The 14,292-nt window shown below is 40.4% G+C and overlaps 1 protein-coding gene across 2 annotated transcripts in view; it reads right to left on the bottom strand.

Annotated features, from left to right (window-relative positions):
- SLC2A2 (solute carrier family 2 member 2) overlaps window positions 1-14,292 on the bottom strand; it is a 38,908-nt gene that overhangs the window by 6,390 nt on the left and 18,226 nt on the right. For both annotated transcript variants that reach the window (XM_025172947.2, XM_007421581.3), the window contains exons 6-9: window positions 12,590-12,752; window positions 7,282-7,472; window positions 6,397-6,501; window positions 997-1,098 (exon numbers count right to left, since the gene is read on the bottom strand). In XM_025172947.2, coding sequence (XP_025028715.1) covers window positions 997-1,098; window positions 6,397-6,501; window positions 7,282-7,472; window positions 12,590-12,752 — 561 coding nt within the window. The remainder of the gene's footprint in view (window positions 1-996; window positions 1,099-6,396; window positions 6,502-7,281; window positions 7,473-12,589; window positions 12,753-14,292) is intronic.

The following is a 14,292-nucleotide window of genomic DNA, read 5'->3' as shown; positions in this document are numbered from 1 at the left end:
AGAAGGGAGTCATGTCCCACTTAACTTACTCCAGTGCATCACCAGTGGTACATATACCAATGGTTGAGAAATACTGAGACAGACCACCCTCTTCCAAGACAGGAAGACAGGGCTATAGCCCACCTACTGATAGAATACAACATTACCCTTAGAATCACATAGGTCTCTTATTCAGCTGCATGAAATAAGCCTTACCAATTCCATGGAGAAAGATTAAATATATAACACTTAAACCTGCAATTTATTGGATACATCATCCCCATTCACCAAAATGTTCCTTTAATGGTGCAGAATAGAAGGGGGAAACCTCTGATGTTTCCATATCTACTGTTAGGTACATAAAAGAGTTACTGCTGGTACAACAAAATCCCTCTTAGGAACTGTCCAGTAATGACCCAGATCTAGTATTGTTTCCAGTGACTCTGGAAAATTCTGTCCCTTTTGAGATAGATAGATAGATAGACAGACAGACAGACAGACAGACAGACAGACAGACAGACTAGATAGATGGTAGAGATAGAAAATGTACATTTTTGCCTGTTATCCCCTTCTTTTACCAGTCTGTTATCCCATTTTACTAGTTAATTGTTTTCTTGTTTGCCAATGTTTAATAAATACCAAGCTTTTTTTTTTTTTTTTTGCTAGCTGAACTAAGCAGCATATGTGCTTGTTCTGATGTGGATATAGGAATTGACTGGGAGTGTGCTGGGTGCAAACTAAGCTGCAAATTACCCAGAGCATGATTTACACTTTATAAAAGAATAGCTCACTATGAAGTACCAATGGCATTCTGCTAGAGAGACTAGATCAGTGTTGTCCAAACTTGGCCACTTTAAGATGAGTGGACTTCAACTCCCAGAATTCCCCAGACAGCATTCTGGGAGTTGAAGTCCACTCATCTTAAAGTGGCCAAGTTTGGACAACACTGGACTAGATGTTCAAACATAGCTGATGTTGACAAAACTAATAACTGAACACTTGAGACAGGTGTCTTACCTGAAGTACAAGCCCAATCGTCATTGTTATGGTACACACCATCATGCCTAAGAGACCAGCCATAAAGAGGGACCGTCTCCCTGCTTTCTCCACCAGAAAAACCTGGGGGGGGGGGAGGGAAGAAGAGGTAAGTTTTGTCAATTGCACAATCTACTTGAACTTGGCAATGCAGCTAAACTATATTGTGAGTGTGAGTGAGCAATTGGAATCTACCAGGCCCATCACAAAAACTGGCTTTGCACACAGACAAATCACCAGAGGTGAAAATCCTCTCCCTTATCAAATCACAGAGCTTTGGGGCAACATTGTTAGAAGTTGTGCAAATAGATTGCAGTCTAGAATGTAGGCCGAGAGTCAAAATCTATATCCTCATGAGTAAGATAGTTGTTTTTTGTTTTGTTACATACATAAACATAGAAGATGGAAACAGACATGGAAAAATGAGGAAAATCTTTCAAAAGATCTCTGAACTCAGAAGGAGGTTCCAGCCTCAGATTGGTTGATAAAGGACACTGATGGACGGTAACCAATTCAAAGGAGATCAAAGGAAGATGGAAGGAGTATAATGAAACACTATACAGTAGAGATGTCAACATCCAAGATATCTTAGAAGATATTCCCTACTTACAAGAAAGTATTTTGTACTTGTAAGTAGTACTAGAAAATGAAATTAGATTAGCACTCCAGTCATTACCAAATCAGAAGACTACAGGAAATGATGGAAAACCCACTGAAATATGGCAAGCAACAGAAGAACAATCAGTCAAGATTCTAACCAAGCTATGCCAGCAAATCTGGAGAACCATACAGTGGTGAACCAATTGGAAGAGGTCAATTTACATTCCAATACCAAAAAAGGAGACTTAACAGAGCAAACTATTGTACAGTATCCTTAGTTTCACATGCTAGCAAAATAATGCTTAGGATCAGCCAGTGCATATTAGAGCCCTACATGGAAAAAGAGATGCCAGATGTTCAAGCTAGCTTTAGAAAAAGCCAAGGAACATGAGAGATTGTTGCTGATGCACACTGGATAATTGAGAAAGCCAAAGAATGCCAAAAAGATGTCACCACGTGCTTCATCAATTATAGAAAGGCCTTTGATTGTGTCGTTCATGTCAAGCTGTGGCATGTGCTCAGAAAAATGGGAATCCCAGAACATCTCATTGTTCTCATAAGAAACTTATGTACAGGTCAGGAAGCCACAATATACTCCTGAGAATATCATGGACAGCCAGGAAAACAAACCAATGGATCATTGTCAGGCCTAGCCCAAGGAACTCCAAGAGACAATGCAAATTCAGTTCAGCTATGTTTATTAGCTACAACCTCTAGCAAGAATCTTCCCAGACTGAAACCCCAGTTCCCAAGTCAGCCAGCCACAACATTGTGAATTCCTCAGGGAGGTGCCAGTCTCACCCTCTTGTATCTCCCACGCTCCTCCGGCAAGCTAAGAAAATGTTTTTCTCCATGAGCCTGGCCTTCATAATTCCATTCCATCACAATCATTGAACAAATCAACCCAGAGTTCTCACTTGAGACACAAACAATCAGGCCCAAATTATTGTACTTCAGAAATATGCAAAGACCTAGCTCTCTGGAAAAGACTATGATGTTGGGAAAGGTGGAAGGAAAGAGAAGGAGAATGACCAGAAGCAAGGTGGATGAGCTCAGTTACAGTGGCGATGAGTGCACCATTGGAAGTCCTGAAAGACCAGGTTAGGGACAGATTGTCATGGAGAAAATCTACCTACAGTATGTGGTTGCTAGGAGTTGAAAATGACTTGATGCCACATAATTAATCAATCAATTTGTCTCTGCTAGAGAGAATTTTTTTAGAAGAGAAGAAAGAAAAAGAAAAGGGAAAAATCTGTGAAGAGAGGCTGCAAAAAGGATGGGTCTCCCACCATTCCCCACAGCCTCTGATGAACGTTTGGAGTCTCCAAAAAGTTGTAAAAGCCCAGAAAACTGAAATAAAATATGTTTTTCTTCTGGACAGTAGAAATAAGTAAAATGTGTGGCCAGAAATTTGCACTAGGTATTTGATTTCTCTTTTCTGTATTGCACTAAGTCTCCTTTTTGTTTCCTCTTCGTGGAAGTTGTGGAACTAGGTGTTTAACTTCAGCCTTCATTCATGTTTCAAGCTATCTTCATGAAGATCCTTTTTCTTTAGAATCCACTTGTGATCCATAATAATTTGAACCCTCTCCAGTCTCTTTTCAGCCTTTGGGGGCAAAGAGCTCTTCATTTATAGCAGACCTTGTGCCCTGTTCAAATTATTACATTTTCTTTTGAATTTTTCTTTCTTAATGAATTTGCAAGTCTGTAATTATGTTTTTCCACAGTGAATATTTATAATGTAATACTTAAAGTTAAAAAGGGTAGGGTTTTTTATACATTACTTTTTAAAAAAAGAAAAAAGAAAATTTCATTTTGTTCATCCCCATGAGATTGATTTATTTCCCAGAGTGGGGAAGGGTTTCGTTGAAGTGCTGAATCCTTCAGTAGTCACACACTACATAGCCAGGAGGTGGTGCTACAGAAATTGTTTCAGCATTTGCATTTTGACAGCTTAATCAACAGAGAGACAGCATGGGGGGAACGGGTCTTTCTTTAACATTGGGATCAGGGGATAGATGCCAGGTGCAGTGTCCCCTGGAGGATAGGTAATAGCACCTGTCACAGTGTTATCTCAAAGTAGTCAAGGGGACAAAGCTGTGAAGATCCAGAAGTTTCTGGAGTGGAGATTTGAGACCTCTAGACTTCTACTCTGCGGGCCTCAACATCACTGCAGGAAATACATGCAAAAGTGACTGATTGACATCTTCCTACTTCATGAAAGCCTACCCAGGAGAGCTGCAGAGGACTGTAGCAGGGATGAATGAGATCATGTACTAAAAGTGTTTTGAGGTCTTGCACTAGGCCAGGGTGAGGTTTTGTTTGCGGGTTTCAAATCAGACTCTAAAAGTGAAAAAGAAAGTAAAAGCATTGATACCAGAGAGAGAAAAAAGGAGGAAGAAAGAGAATCTCAAAGGTACACACATGGGCATTTGCCATGATGATGTCAAAATGATTACATGTACTTCATGATATAATTGCACAACACCACTGATATAAATTACATAATTCACATCATTTGAGTGATAACAGATGTGTCTTCATTTGCCAACCCTTCCCCTGCTGTGGATGCCATGGGCCCATCGAAATAAATAATAAACGGCCCAAACGCTTTAGAAAAACAAGTATTCCTTTGGGACTCAGTGTTTCCTTTAATCCATCTTCCATGGACAGGGCCTTTGCTGTTACAGTATAGCCCCCATCTCTGGAATTCTCTACCCCAGAGAATACGGTATTTTAAGCCATTAAATATTAATGAGGGATTTATGTTGGCATTTTATTTTATTTCTTTTTTTACTGCTCTGACAAACCCCTTTTGCTTTGAAGTTCATGCTTTGCAGGCTTTTTGTAAGCTGAACTAAATCTCTGATGAGGAAGAGCTTATAACTGTTTTAAAATAAAGCAAAATCACTTTTAGCAATTTGGGAAAAAGATTTTCTTCACTATCCTAATGATAACAGATGGTCTGTGAATGGGTCCTTGCATTTTAAGATCACAGTACAGCCCAGTATGCCAGAGATAGCAATCAGCCATCAAGTTTTGTAATAATTGACAGCCCTGTCCTTTGTGAGTTTGTCCAGTCCCCTTTTAAAACCATCTGGTGGTTATAAATTCCATACTTCAATCCTAACCTCTGGTGGACTTTCTCTTGCAGAAGGATAAAAAACAAAATTCTGCTGATGCAAATCAAGCATTAGAACAATAACTTCAGTCACCCAGGTTCATTCATATTCTAAGAAAATAAAACACAAAGTCTTGTCCTTAAAATGTCTCACCCCGTGGGGAGCATGTAATCCTATATTGTCATCTCTTTGCTCATGTCCTGCCTATTGGGTTGCTGGCCTCAGCACACCTTTATTTTGAGTAGCAGCTCTTTTCTGCTACTTCAGCGATCAAAGTTCAAATAAATGGTTATGTCTACCTGTTGGTCTGGACCACCAGTCATTGATTTTTTGATAAACCCCAGATAATATTTAAAGTCTCGTAGAGAAGAATAAACACTGGCTGGAACCAGGACAACATAGTTACTACAGATGTCAAACGAAAGACAAAATTTTAAAACTGCTATCTAGAACCAAGATTAATAGAACACTAGGCTTCTAACTGAACAGAAGAAAAAGAAGTTTATTGTTCGCAGTGTGAAAAAAGTCTAAGTCCTTCTTGATATTTTTTTTAAAAACTGAATGTTTCTTCTTAGTTTCCATGGAATCCTAACCAGATTTCCTCAGATGCAAGTCCCATTCCTTTCCGTAATGCTAAGTTCATTAGGATCTTCTTGGTCTTCTACTGTTGGTATTCCCTTGGGATTTGCAAGAAACGTTGGATTTCTTGCAAATCCAACATTTGCAAGAAAGGTCGATAAAGTACAATCTAAAACTACTGAGAGCAGCTGCAGAATTGTGATCAGGATTGGGCAAGTGAGTACCCTCCAGATGTTTTTGACTTGTTATTGCCTATGCAGCCTGGGGTTCATAAGAACTGGACCCCAAAACATCTGGAAACCACAGGCTAAGCTAGATGGCACCAAGTCTGACTATTATTATATATTATACTTCTAGCTTTAATTGCACAGAATAGCATCTTTGTATAATGAACAAGCACCTCCTGCCCAACATTATTCCCATGGATGAAGATCTTGTCATCTGTAGATAGTTTGGAATTTCCTGGTATTGAGCCAAGTCTATAATTCTCCTAGCTGTCTGGACTTATAAAAGGAGAAGGAAAAAGTGGAGAAGTGGTAGCAGATTTTTTTCTTGGGTAAAATCAATTCACAAATTGTTAGCCATTCTTGCACTGACAGAGGCAGCATGCTTTAGACAAAGACAGCTTGTGGGGTAGTGGAAGGGAGTTAGTTTATTCCAGTTCAGACTTGTGAGCTTCCCACAGGCACCCAGTTGGCCACTGTGTGATGCAGAGTGCTGGACTAAAAGGGTCTAGGACAGTGTTTCTCAACCTTGGCAACTTTAAGATGTGTGGACTTCAACTCCCAGAATTCCCCACCCAGCATGGCTGGCTGGGGAATTCTGGGAGTTGAAGTCCATACATCTTAAAGTTGCCAAGGTTGAGAAACACTGGTCTAGGGCCTTATCCAGTGGGGCTCTTCTTATGGCAAAAGGCTTTTTTGAGCTTTTATATCTCCACCTAGTGGCAGAATATGGCATTATCCATACTACAACAATAAAAAAGAGAATATTGAGTTACTATTGCTGGCAAAATACCACTTCTCCCACCAGTCTGGTGGACCCACATCAAGCATATTACACATAAACTGCATTTACTTACAGCAACAACAGTGAACACGGTGTTCACAAAGCCCACTCCTATAGTTGCATAAACAGGCTTGCTGACACGAGCTTTGTTAAAAATATCAGTAGAGTAGTAGAAAATCTAATGGAAGAGACACAAGCAATCTGTTAGAAGCAGCAGTACCTTTCACCACACTATGTATGTAAGCTTGGATCTGACTTCCTTGAAATTTCAGGACACTGATGGCACAAATTAACCAGCAGCTGTATTTATATGAATGGGTGTATTTCCCAGAATATATTGCCAGTCCCACTGACATCTTGGAGCTGGCTTCAATCAATTCACCAATGTTTAGGGCTTAATTATCAACTATGAAATCTATTATTGGATTGAGCACTGATGATGTTACCTAGTCAGGTAATAAAACATCTGCAAACAAACAACTAAGCTCAGGGGTTTTTTTGCCTATACCTATTTTTACATATAGCATAGTCACAATGTAGACTTTTAAGTTTTATACTTTACATTTAATATATTTTTAATCCATACATAGTTAGCACATAGTTAGTATAAACAACATAGGCTATATCCTAGACCTCACTCATTGAGCTGAACAGGTAATAAGTGTATTCTAATATATATGCCTCCCATTACAAGTTGTTAACATTCCAAGTTTGACTATGCTTGTTTTATAAACTTATGCTTTGTACTGGTCTATGACACTAATAAAGATTGATTGATTGATTGATAAGCTCAGAGAGCACCAAGGACTCCACAGTTCAACCCTGAGCTACATATATTCTCTTCTATTATTGGATTGTCCAGAACTCCCACTTAGCTGAATAACATTCCCAGACAGGTGTGCATAAGTAACACAATTAAACATATTCAGTATTAGGATCCATCAGCAGATAAACTCACAGCATTAATCCCAGAAAACTGCTGAGAAATATGAACTCCTATGGCCACCAGGAATGGCTGGCGGTAGGTCGCAGTGGTCACCAGCTGCCAAATGGAGACAGGTTTTTCTTTTGATGCTTCTTCTTTTTCTTTCTCCATCTCTTCAAGTTCTTTGGTGAAATCATAGTTTTCTCCTCTCAGCCTTTTTAAATCTAGGAAGGAAATGTTAATGGAGAAGAGCTCCAAGAAAGCACAGGTAGTCCTCATTTAGCAACCACAATTAGGACTGGCAACTTAGTCTTTAAGCAAAGCAGTCACTAAGTGAAAAATCACATGACCACAACTGTGCTTACTTCAGCTTTCTTTTGCTTTACAGCGTCAGAAGGATAAGACCCCAACAGCTGGGTAAATCCAAACTGTGAGGAAACATGACTTATGAGGAAGTCAGGTAAAAGGGCAAACCTTATAGCCCTCACCCTGGAGCTGGGATAATTAGCAAGAAGAGAATTGATGCTTGTATTTACATTCATTGGAGAAGAAGGGATTACAAGAGAGCAGCAAGCCTCTTAGGAAGAAAAAGAAAGCCTTCAGTGTGAAACTGATTAAGGTCTGGTCAGTTTCAGGCAGCCATTCCCACCAAAGGGTTCTAATCAACTAATTAAGATCACAGAGCTGAGCTTGTTAACTTGCAGTTAGCACTTTTTAGGGATGCACTGCCCTGCAGAAAAAAGCAGCTCAGGAAGAGATAGCTTGTTTATACAATCTCTCCATTCTGTGAGGGGGCAAAAAAAGAGGGGGGAAAAAACGGGTCAGGCACAGGACAATGCAATACCATACTAACTGCAATGTTGAATATGTGATTAAGTGTAATGGTATGTGGGAAAGATGGGAAAGACCTTGGGAGATGGGGCGAAGAGATGCTGGCTGCTTAGGGAATGGTTGGATAAGAGACAGCATAGCCTGCAGCTGAGTATTGGGAAGAGCAAGAAGCTCAGAAGGGACCCTCCTTAGTTACTTGGGTTGTAAAGGAGATGGAGGTAGAATTGTACTTTTCAGACTTGCAAGATTCTATTAATGTAGCTTTACAATAAAGTAGAATTAGCTTATCTGGTCATTTTTCTTGTCTGGTCTACGTGGCAAGGCCAACACTGAAAGAAAGATGCTGTGAAGTGCGTAAATGCGGGCATTGGTCACAAAGTTGCTTTTTCATCACCATTGTAACTGCAGATGGTCACTGTTTGAGGCAGTTGCTAAATAAGGACTACCTGTAGATAATTTCTCTTTGGTGGGGCATGAGAGGATGATTTTTCAACAAAGTAGCATGGCTTCTACCTATGGAGATTCTCTGAGAAAATGTGTGATGTTATACAAGCCCATACATAACTATAGATTCAAAAAAAGCAGGAAGGAAATACCTTCTGCCTGGAAAGGAAATATCTTCAGTTACTCTCAATTAATCTATATACTGAACATATGAATATCAGTCTGAGGCAAAACCAGCCTAGAACAAATGCTGTAGTATGCTCACATTTAATATTTTCTGCATGTTCTTAGTAATAATGGGTTTAGGAGAAAGAACTCAATACCTGAGGATAAGCTTTGCATACAGAAGGCCCTAGATTTAGTTTCTGGCACCTCAAAATAAAGAATCAAGTAAAACTATTAGGAAAAATGGCCTTGTCCCTAAGAAGAATGAAATGGCCACCAAAAACAGTTGATTTGAGTTATAACAGCAGTGACTCCAAAGCAATTATTTTGAAGGAACAAAAGGTGGCAAAGAACATTGAAAAATTTCCCCATACATTAAATGCCCCAGAGATTAGGTCATGGATTTTTTGTGTATAGCATATTTGCCTTATTAAGAAGCAAAGTGAGGAAATGTTTTGGGGGAGCAGCTTTTTCCCTTTGGAGCCATCCCTGAAAGGGAAGAACAACTTTTTCTTCTTCTCCTTCCTTCTCTGCTTGCTAGGGAGACAGTTTCTGCTTCAGATGCCAAAATAATTTGAATGGTCCAGCTTGATTTGATAGGAGAAGTAGAGTCTGATCTTCTGTCACAGGTAGGGACCAGTCTAGAGAATTGTCACCAGCCAGTGAAGACTGGCTAATGATCTCTCTTAGTTTTCTATGTACCTAACTGCAAATGGTTCCTGAAATTTCACATGTTGATTTTTTTCCTTTGGTTTCTGTTCATTATCACTTGCAATGCTTCAGCTCTGACCCAGCCTGGAGCATTTGCAGAGCACTGCCTCCTTCCTCAGCTGTCCTGAATCTAACCCAAGTGGACTTCTGGGGAGCTAAAAGCAGAGCCAACGACTGTGGTAGAATGAAGAGCCAGTGAATAGACCAGCTCTTTGTAATTCCTCTTCAGACAAGGAGAGGATTTGAGATTACCCACAAGTGCTCCATACAGTTGCTCCTCACAAGGAGACTGCAAGACAGCAGTGGGTTTAAAGCTCTGGGAGAAGAGGGAATAACCATCTTGCTGAAACTGCAGCTGGTGTCTTCAAAAAGGACACTGTGTTCACATACTTCCTTTTCTAATCACTTTTAGATATTGCTTGTTAACTGCTTTTCAGATATTAGGAACCATTGGATCAAGAAGTTTTATAGCACTGGGGGAGTTTCCCTCAATCCTTAGTGAAAGAAGTTTTAGATACAAGTGTAAGGACTTTTTTTTCTTTTGGAATAAACAGCAAAAGGGTGATCAGAACTTTGATTTTGGAAAGTTACAAATGGCCTAAGGGTCCAGATGGATTTGAAATAAGATTTTGGAATTAATCATAAGAGTCCTTCCCATGGGGAAATGCTTTTGTTTTAAATTCTCTTTAAAAACAAACATGATAGGATGAGACTTTGAAAGCTGGACACTAGAGGGAACTAAAAGGAACTAAAAATTACAGTTAAAGGAAAAGAACACTTAAATCTGACTTACTAATGCAGAATGAAGCAAAATATTTTAACATTCAACATATTGAAGGATATTTTTGAACAATGGACCCAGAAGTTAATTTTAAGAGAGTCTGCCTCTATAGACTGTGTCTAAAAGAGCTTTCAAGATGGCAGGAAGGAGTGGACACCTAGTGCATAGCTCCCAGCCATAACCACCATAAACTGGCTTTCAGCCACAGCCAGTATGGGGCTGAGGATAGTTGGAGATGTGGGACCCACATGTGAATGTGGAGTGAATGAAGAGAACCCCCAGCATTACTTCCGTCTGAGGCGGGCCATCATGGTGGGGAGGACAGTTGCGGTGGTGGCAGCTGGGACAAGGATGCTGAGAACGGAGAGAAGACGTGGGCAATGGGGGCGAGTGTGGCAGTGGGCAGTGCTTGGACATAGGGGGTCAACGGAAGCTGCGAAGGCTGCGGGAGAATGCTAGTGGCGGCTGCCGTGGCTGTGATGTGCAAGCCGAGAATGATGCCCAGGCTCAAGGGGAGTGACACCGGAGCCAAGAGTTGGTCCAACTGGGCTGGGAATGTTGGCGGAGCTGTGGCCCAAGCCCAACACTGCTATTTTTGGTGGTAGTAGTGGCTGTGGGTACAGGGAGCCTCAAGATCCAGAAGTTTATCATCTTTGGTTCTTGATAGGGTCACACTACCCCAGACAGACCTGGTGCATAATCTGGGGGTCCTCCTGGACTCATGACTCCTGTTCGAAGAGCAGGTGGCAGTCATGGCCAGGAGGGCCTTTGCGCAACTTCGTGTTGTGTGCCAGTTATGCCCCTTCCTCAATCAGGAAGCCCTCTGCGCAGTCACTCATGCCCTGGTCACCACCTGGTTGGATTACTGTAACATGCTCTACATGGGGCTACCCATGAAGGGTATCCAGAAGCTACAGCTGGTGCAGAATGCAGCAGCACGGATAGCGCCCCTAGGAGGGCACATATAACACCGCTGTTACGCGAGCTGCATTGGTTGCCAGTCTGCTTCCGGGTCCAATTCAAGGTGTTGGTCATCACCTTTAAAGCCCTTCATGGCACAGGACCAGGTTATCTGAGGAGCCATCTCACCCCGGTTATTTCAGCCCACCTCACTTGGTCCAGCAGGAGGGGCATGTTGTAGATCCCACCGGTCAAGGAATTTCAACTGGTGGGGTCTAGGCAGAGGGCCTTTTCTGCTGTGGCCCCCACCCTATGGAACAATCTGCCTCCCAAGATCCGGTGTGCCCCCACTCTCATGGCCTTCAGGAAAGGGGTGAAATCCTGGCTGTGCCAGAAGGCCTGGGGCCTGGATGGGGGCTCACACCAGTGGAGGTGGCTTGTGGGGTAATTGACCTTCCCTCCCCCTCATCATCTTGAATGTTTTTAGTATTTATGTACAGGGTTTGTTGTTTAGATCTGATTTTTAATGGATTATTTAACTATTTATGGGGGGATTTTTAATTGTTGATGGGGTTTCTGATTTTAATTGTGAGCTGCCCAGAGTCGCCCATTGGGGGGAGATGGGCAGCATACAAATGCAATAATAAATAAATAAGTAAGTTATGGAAGAGGAACAAGTTCTACCTGACAAGACTGAGACTGAGCTGAAAGTGGATTTAAAAATGGCAGGCTACAAGAATGACATGGAAAAAAGATGCTACACTGGACATACAAAAGAAATTGGCTGATGTCTTAATCATTAAAAGGGACATACACACAAGAAACGAAGAGAGTGACCTGGATAACTTTCCTATATTGGATTTACAAAAGAGACTTATTAGCTTTAAGAGTTTTGTGAGAAGGGTCAAAGAAGATATGAAAAGAAATCAAGTTCTAGGACATTGTTTGAAGGGACTAAAGATCTGGATTATTAAAAGTAAAAGGAAGGAATATAAAGTTGGTTTATTTGATCAAGGTTAAAATAGATATGTTGTTATCTCTGGTAACCCTTAATGGACGTTTGCTGATTAGGAGTAAAATGATGAGGCTTTAAGGATTTGTTTATAGATAAGAGATGGGATATGGGAGGAAGAGATCATTTGTTTTATTTTAAAAGAAGGTAATAAATCACTAAAATTATTTATACTTGTGACAAAAGGGGAAGTCATTTCTTTATATATTTCTTTTCTTTTTCTTTACTATATTCTTATTCTTTCTTTTCTATTTTTCTTTCTATTTTTTTCTGCACTTTCTATTTTTTCTATTTTTAATTTTTTTTTTAGTTTCTGTTACTTTTTATCTTTTTAATTATAATTTTTAATAAAAGGAACTAGCCCCTGAGTTATCCAAATATACCACTTCCCTCATCAAAGCTAAGTGCTACTTCTCATAGGAAGCTATGACCCCATCCCATCTTCCAACATGATTTTCAGGCAGTTGGAAGAATCTATTTAGAATAAGCCTCCTTACTTTTTTGAGCTCCCTCAACATCTCCACATTTTATGTACATGTATCTAGGACTCTCTGGACAAACTAGGAGCAGGAAAATCTGTAAGACAGCTGCACAACCTGACAGGCACAGAAGTATTGGCCAAGTTTCCTGCCTGCCCAGCAAGATGTCCAATCCAAGAACCTGAAGAAAATATAGAATAGTATAAATAAATGTAAATAAAAACCTTGTCAAGTCATTACTCCTGGCATTAATAAGGAAGAATATGTGAAGTAGTGACATACATAAAATTCTTTCCTAGGGACACTTCTTATGACTCATCTCATTTGGGTGGAATCCAGATGCAACTGTTTTCCATCTTTTTCTTCTGATGGTGGTGTTGGTGGCAGTGCAAGGGCCAGGGTGGTACAGTGTTTGAGATGTTTGACTGGGGTTGGGGTTCAAATCTGCCACACTCATGGAAGCTGACTAGGTGACTTTGTGCTAGACTCAGTCCAGCCTATCTCACATACTTCACATCATTGCTGTGGGAAAAATTGAACAAAAGAGTATGTCTCCTTAAGCCCCAGGATATAAATCTAGATGATGATGATGATCTCAATTATTGGAAGCTGTCTGTGTGATGTCACTTTTGTTTTAAAAATTCCACTGGACTCCAGATAGCTTAAAACATATCTTTGAGCTCTGCTGCTTCAACCTCTAGAGTAAGAGTAGGCAACCTTCTTTCTATCAAGGAAAGAAGTCTCTCAGAAGTATGTATCAGGCACTGCATTCAGAAGTGAGTGTGAAGCATGTGATGTGATGTAGACCACAACCAAAAGTGGCGGGTGCAATAATTTTGACACAGTTTTGTTTCCTTTCTAACACCCACTTTTCTTTTCTTTGTCCTCTTTCATTTTTAGACAGCCTCCTCTTCTTCCTTGGCATCAAAAAGCAAAGGAACTGTCTTTTGTAATTAGGCCAAGGGTTGCAAGTTGTCCATCTTTGTACTAGTTGCTCTCATGGGCTACGTTACACCAATCCTAATTAACTTAATATGCTCCATTGGTTTATTCTTATAAGGAATGGAACTAAAGATTGACTCTCTTGAGCTGAACTCAAGTTTTAGTAATTTCGTGGAGATGGACACACTCATGCCATTTTTGGGGCAACAGTATGTAAGTGATATGTTCCTTCAGTTTCCCAGGCTACCCTACCATCCTGGGGTTTTCTGGGGACTCCCATTTAAATACTAATGAGACCCATCTCTGCTTTACTTTTAAGTTCAGCCAAGTCCATCTAGGTGCTATCTCCTGCTTCAGGTAGCATATACATATGTACATGTATATATGAAAAGCAGTAAATATTTGGTAATATTTGGGGGGAGATGGGCGGGGGACAAATTTAATTAATAAATAAATAAATAAAATAGGTAGACACTCATGTCTCAATCATTGTGCAATTGCACTGACCCATTTAATTTACACAGACTAGCCTTGGGCCATACTGCTGCAAATTGAGGGGTGGTTTGGAGACTGTTCAAGAAGCCCCTCTGCTCTACTAGGATGCATTTAGGTGGAGAAACATTATCTATGAACTTGTTTATCACATGTAACTACTACCAATTCTTCTGATGACTTGCTGATTGCTGTGTATATTTAAATAATTATTATGATAATCATAACAACAACAGAAAGTATTTTTCTAGGCATTGCCAATGGGCACGGACTCAAGTGTTTGCTGT

This window comes from Python bivittatus, unplaced genomic scaffold (genome assembly GCF_059951505.1).
Source record: "Python bivittatus isolate LINGU-HERP-01145 unplaced genomic scaffold, Pbiv_v1 ctg000980_np1212, whole genome shotgun sequence".
Lineage (NCBI taxonomy): Eukaryota > Metazoa > Chordata > Lepidosauria > Squamata > Pythonidae > Python > Python bivittatus.
Note: the sequence above shows the minus strand (reverse complement) of the source record. Positions and strands in the feature narration are given on the sequence as shown.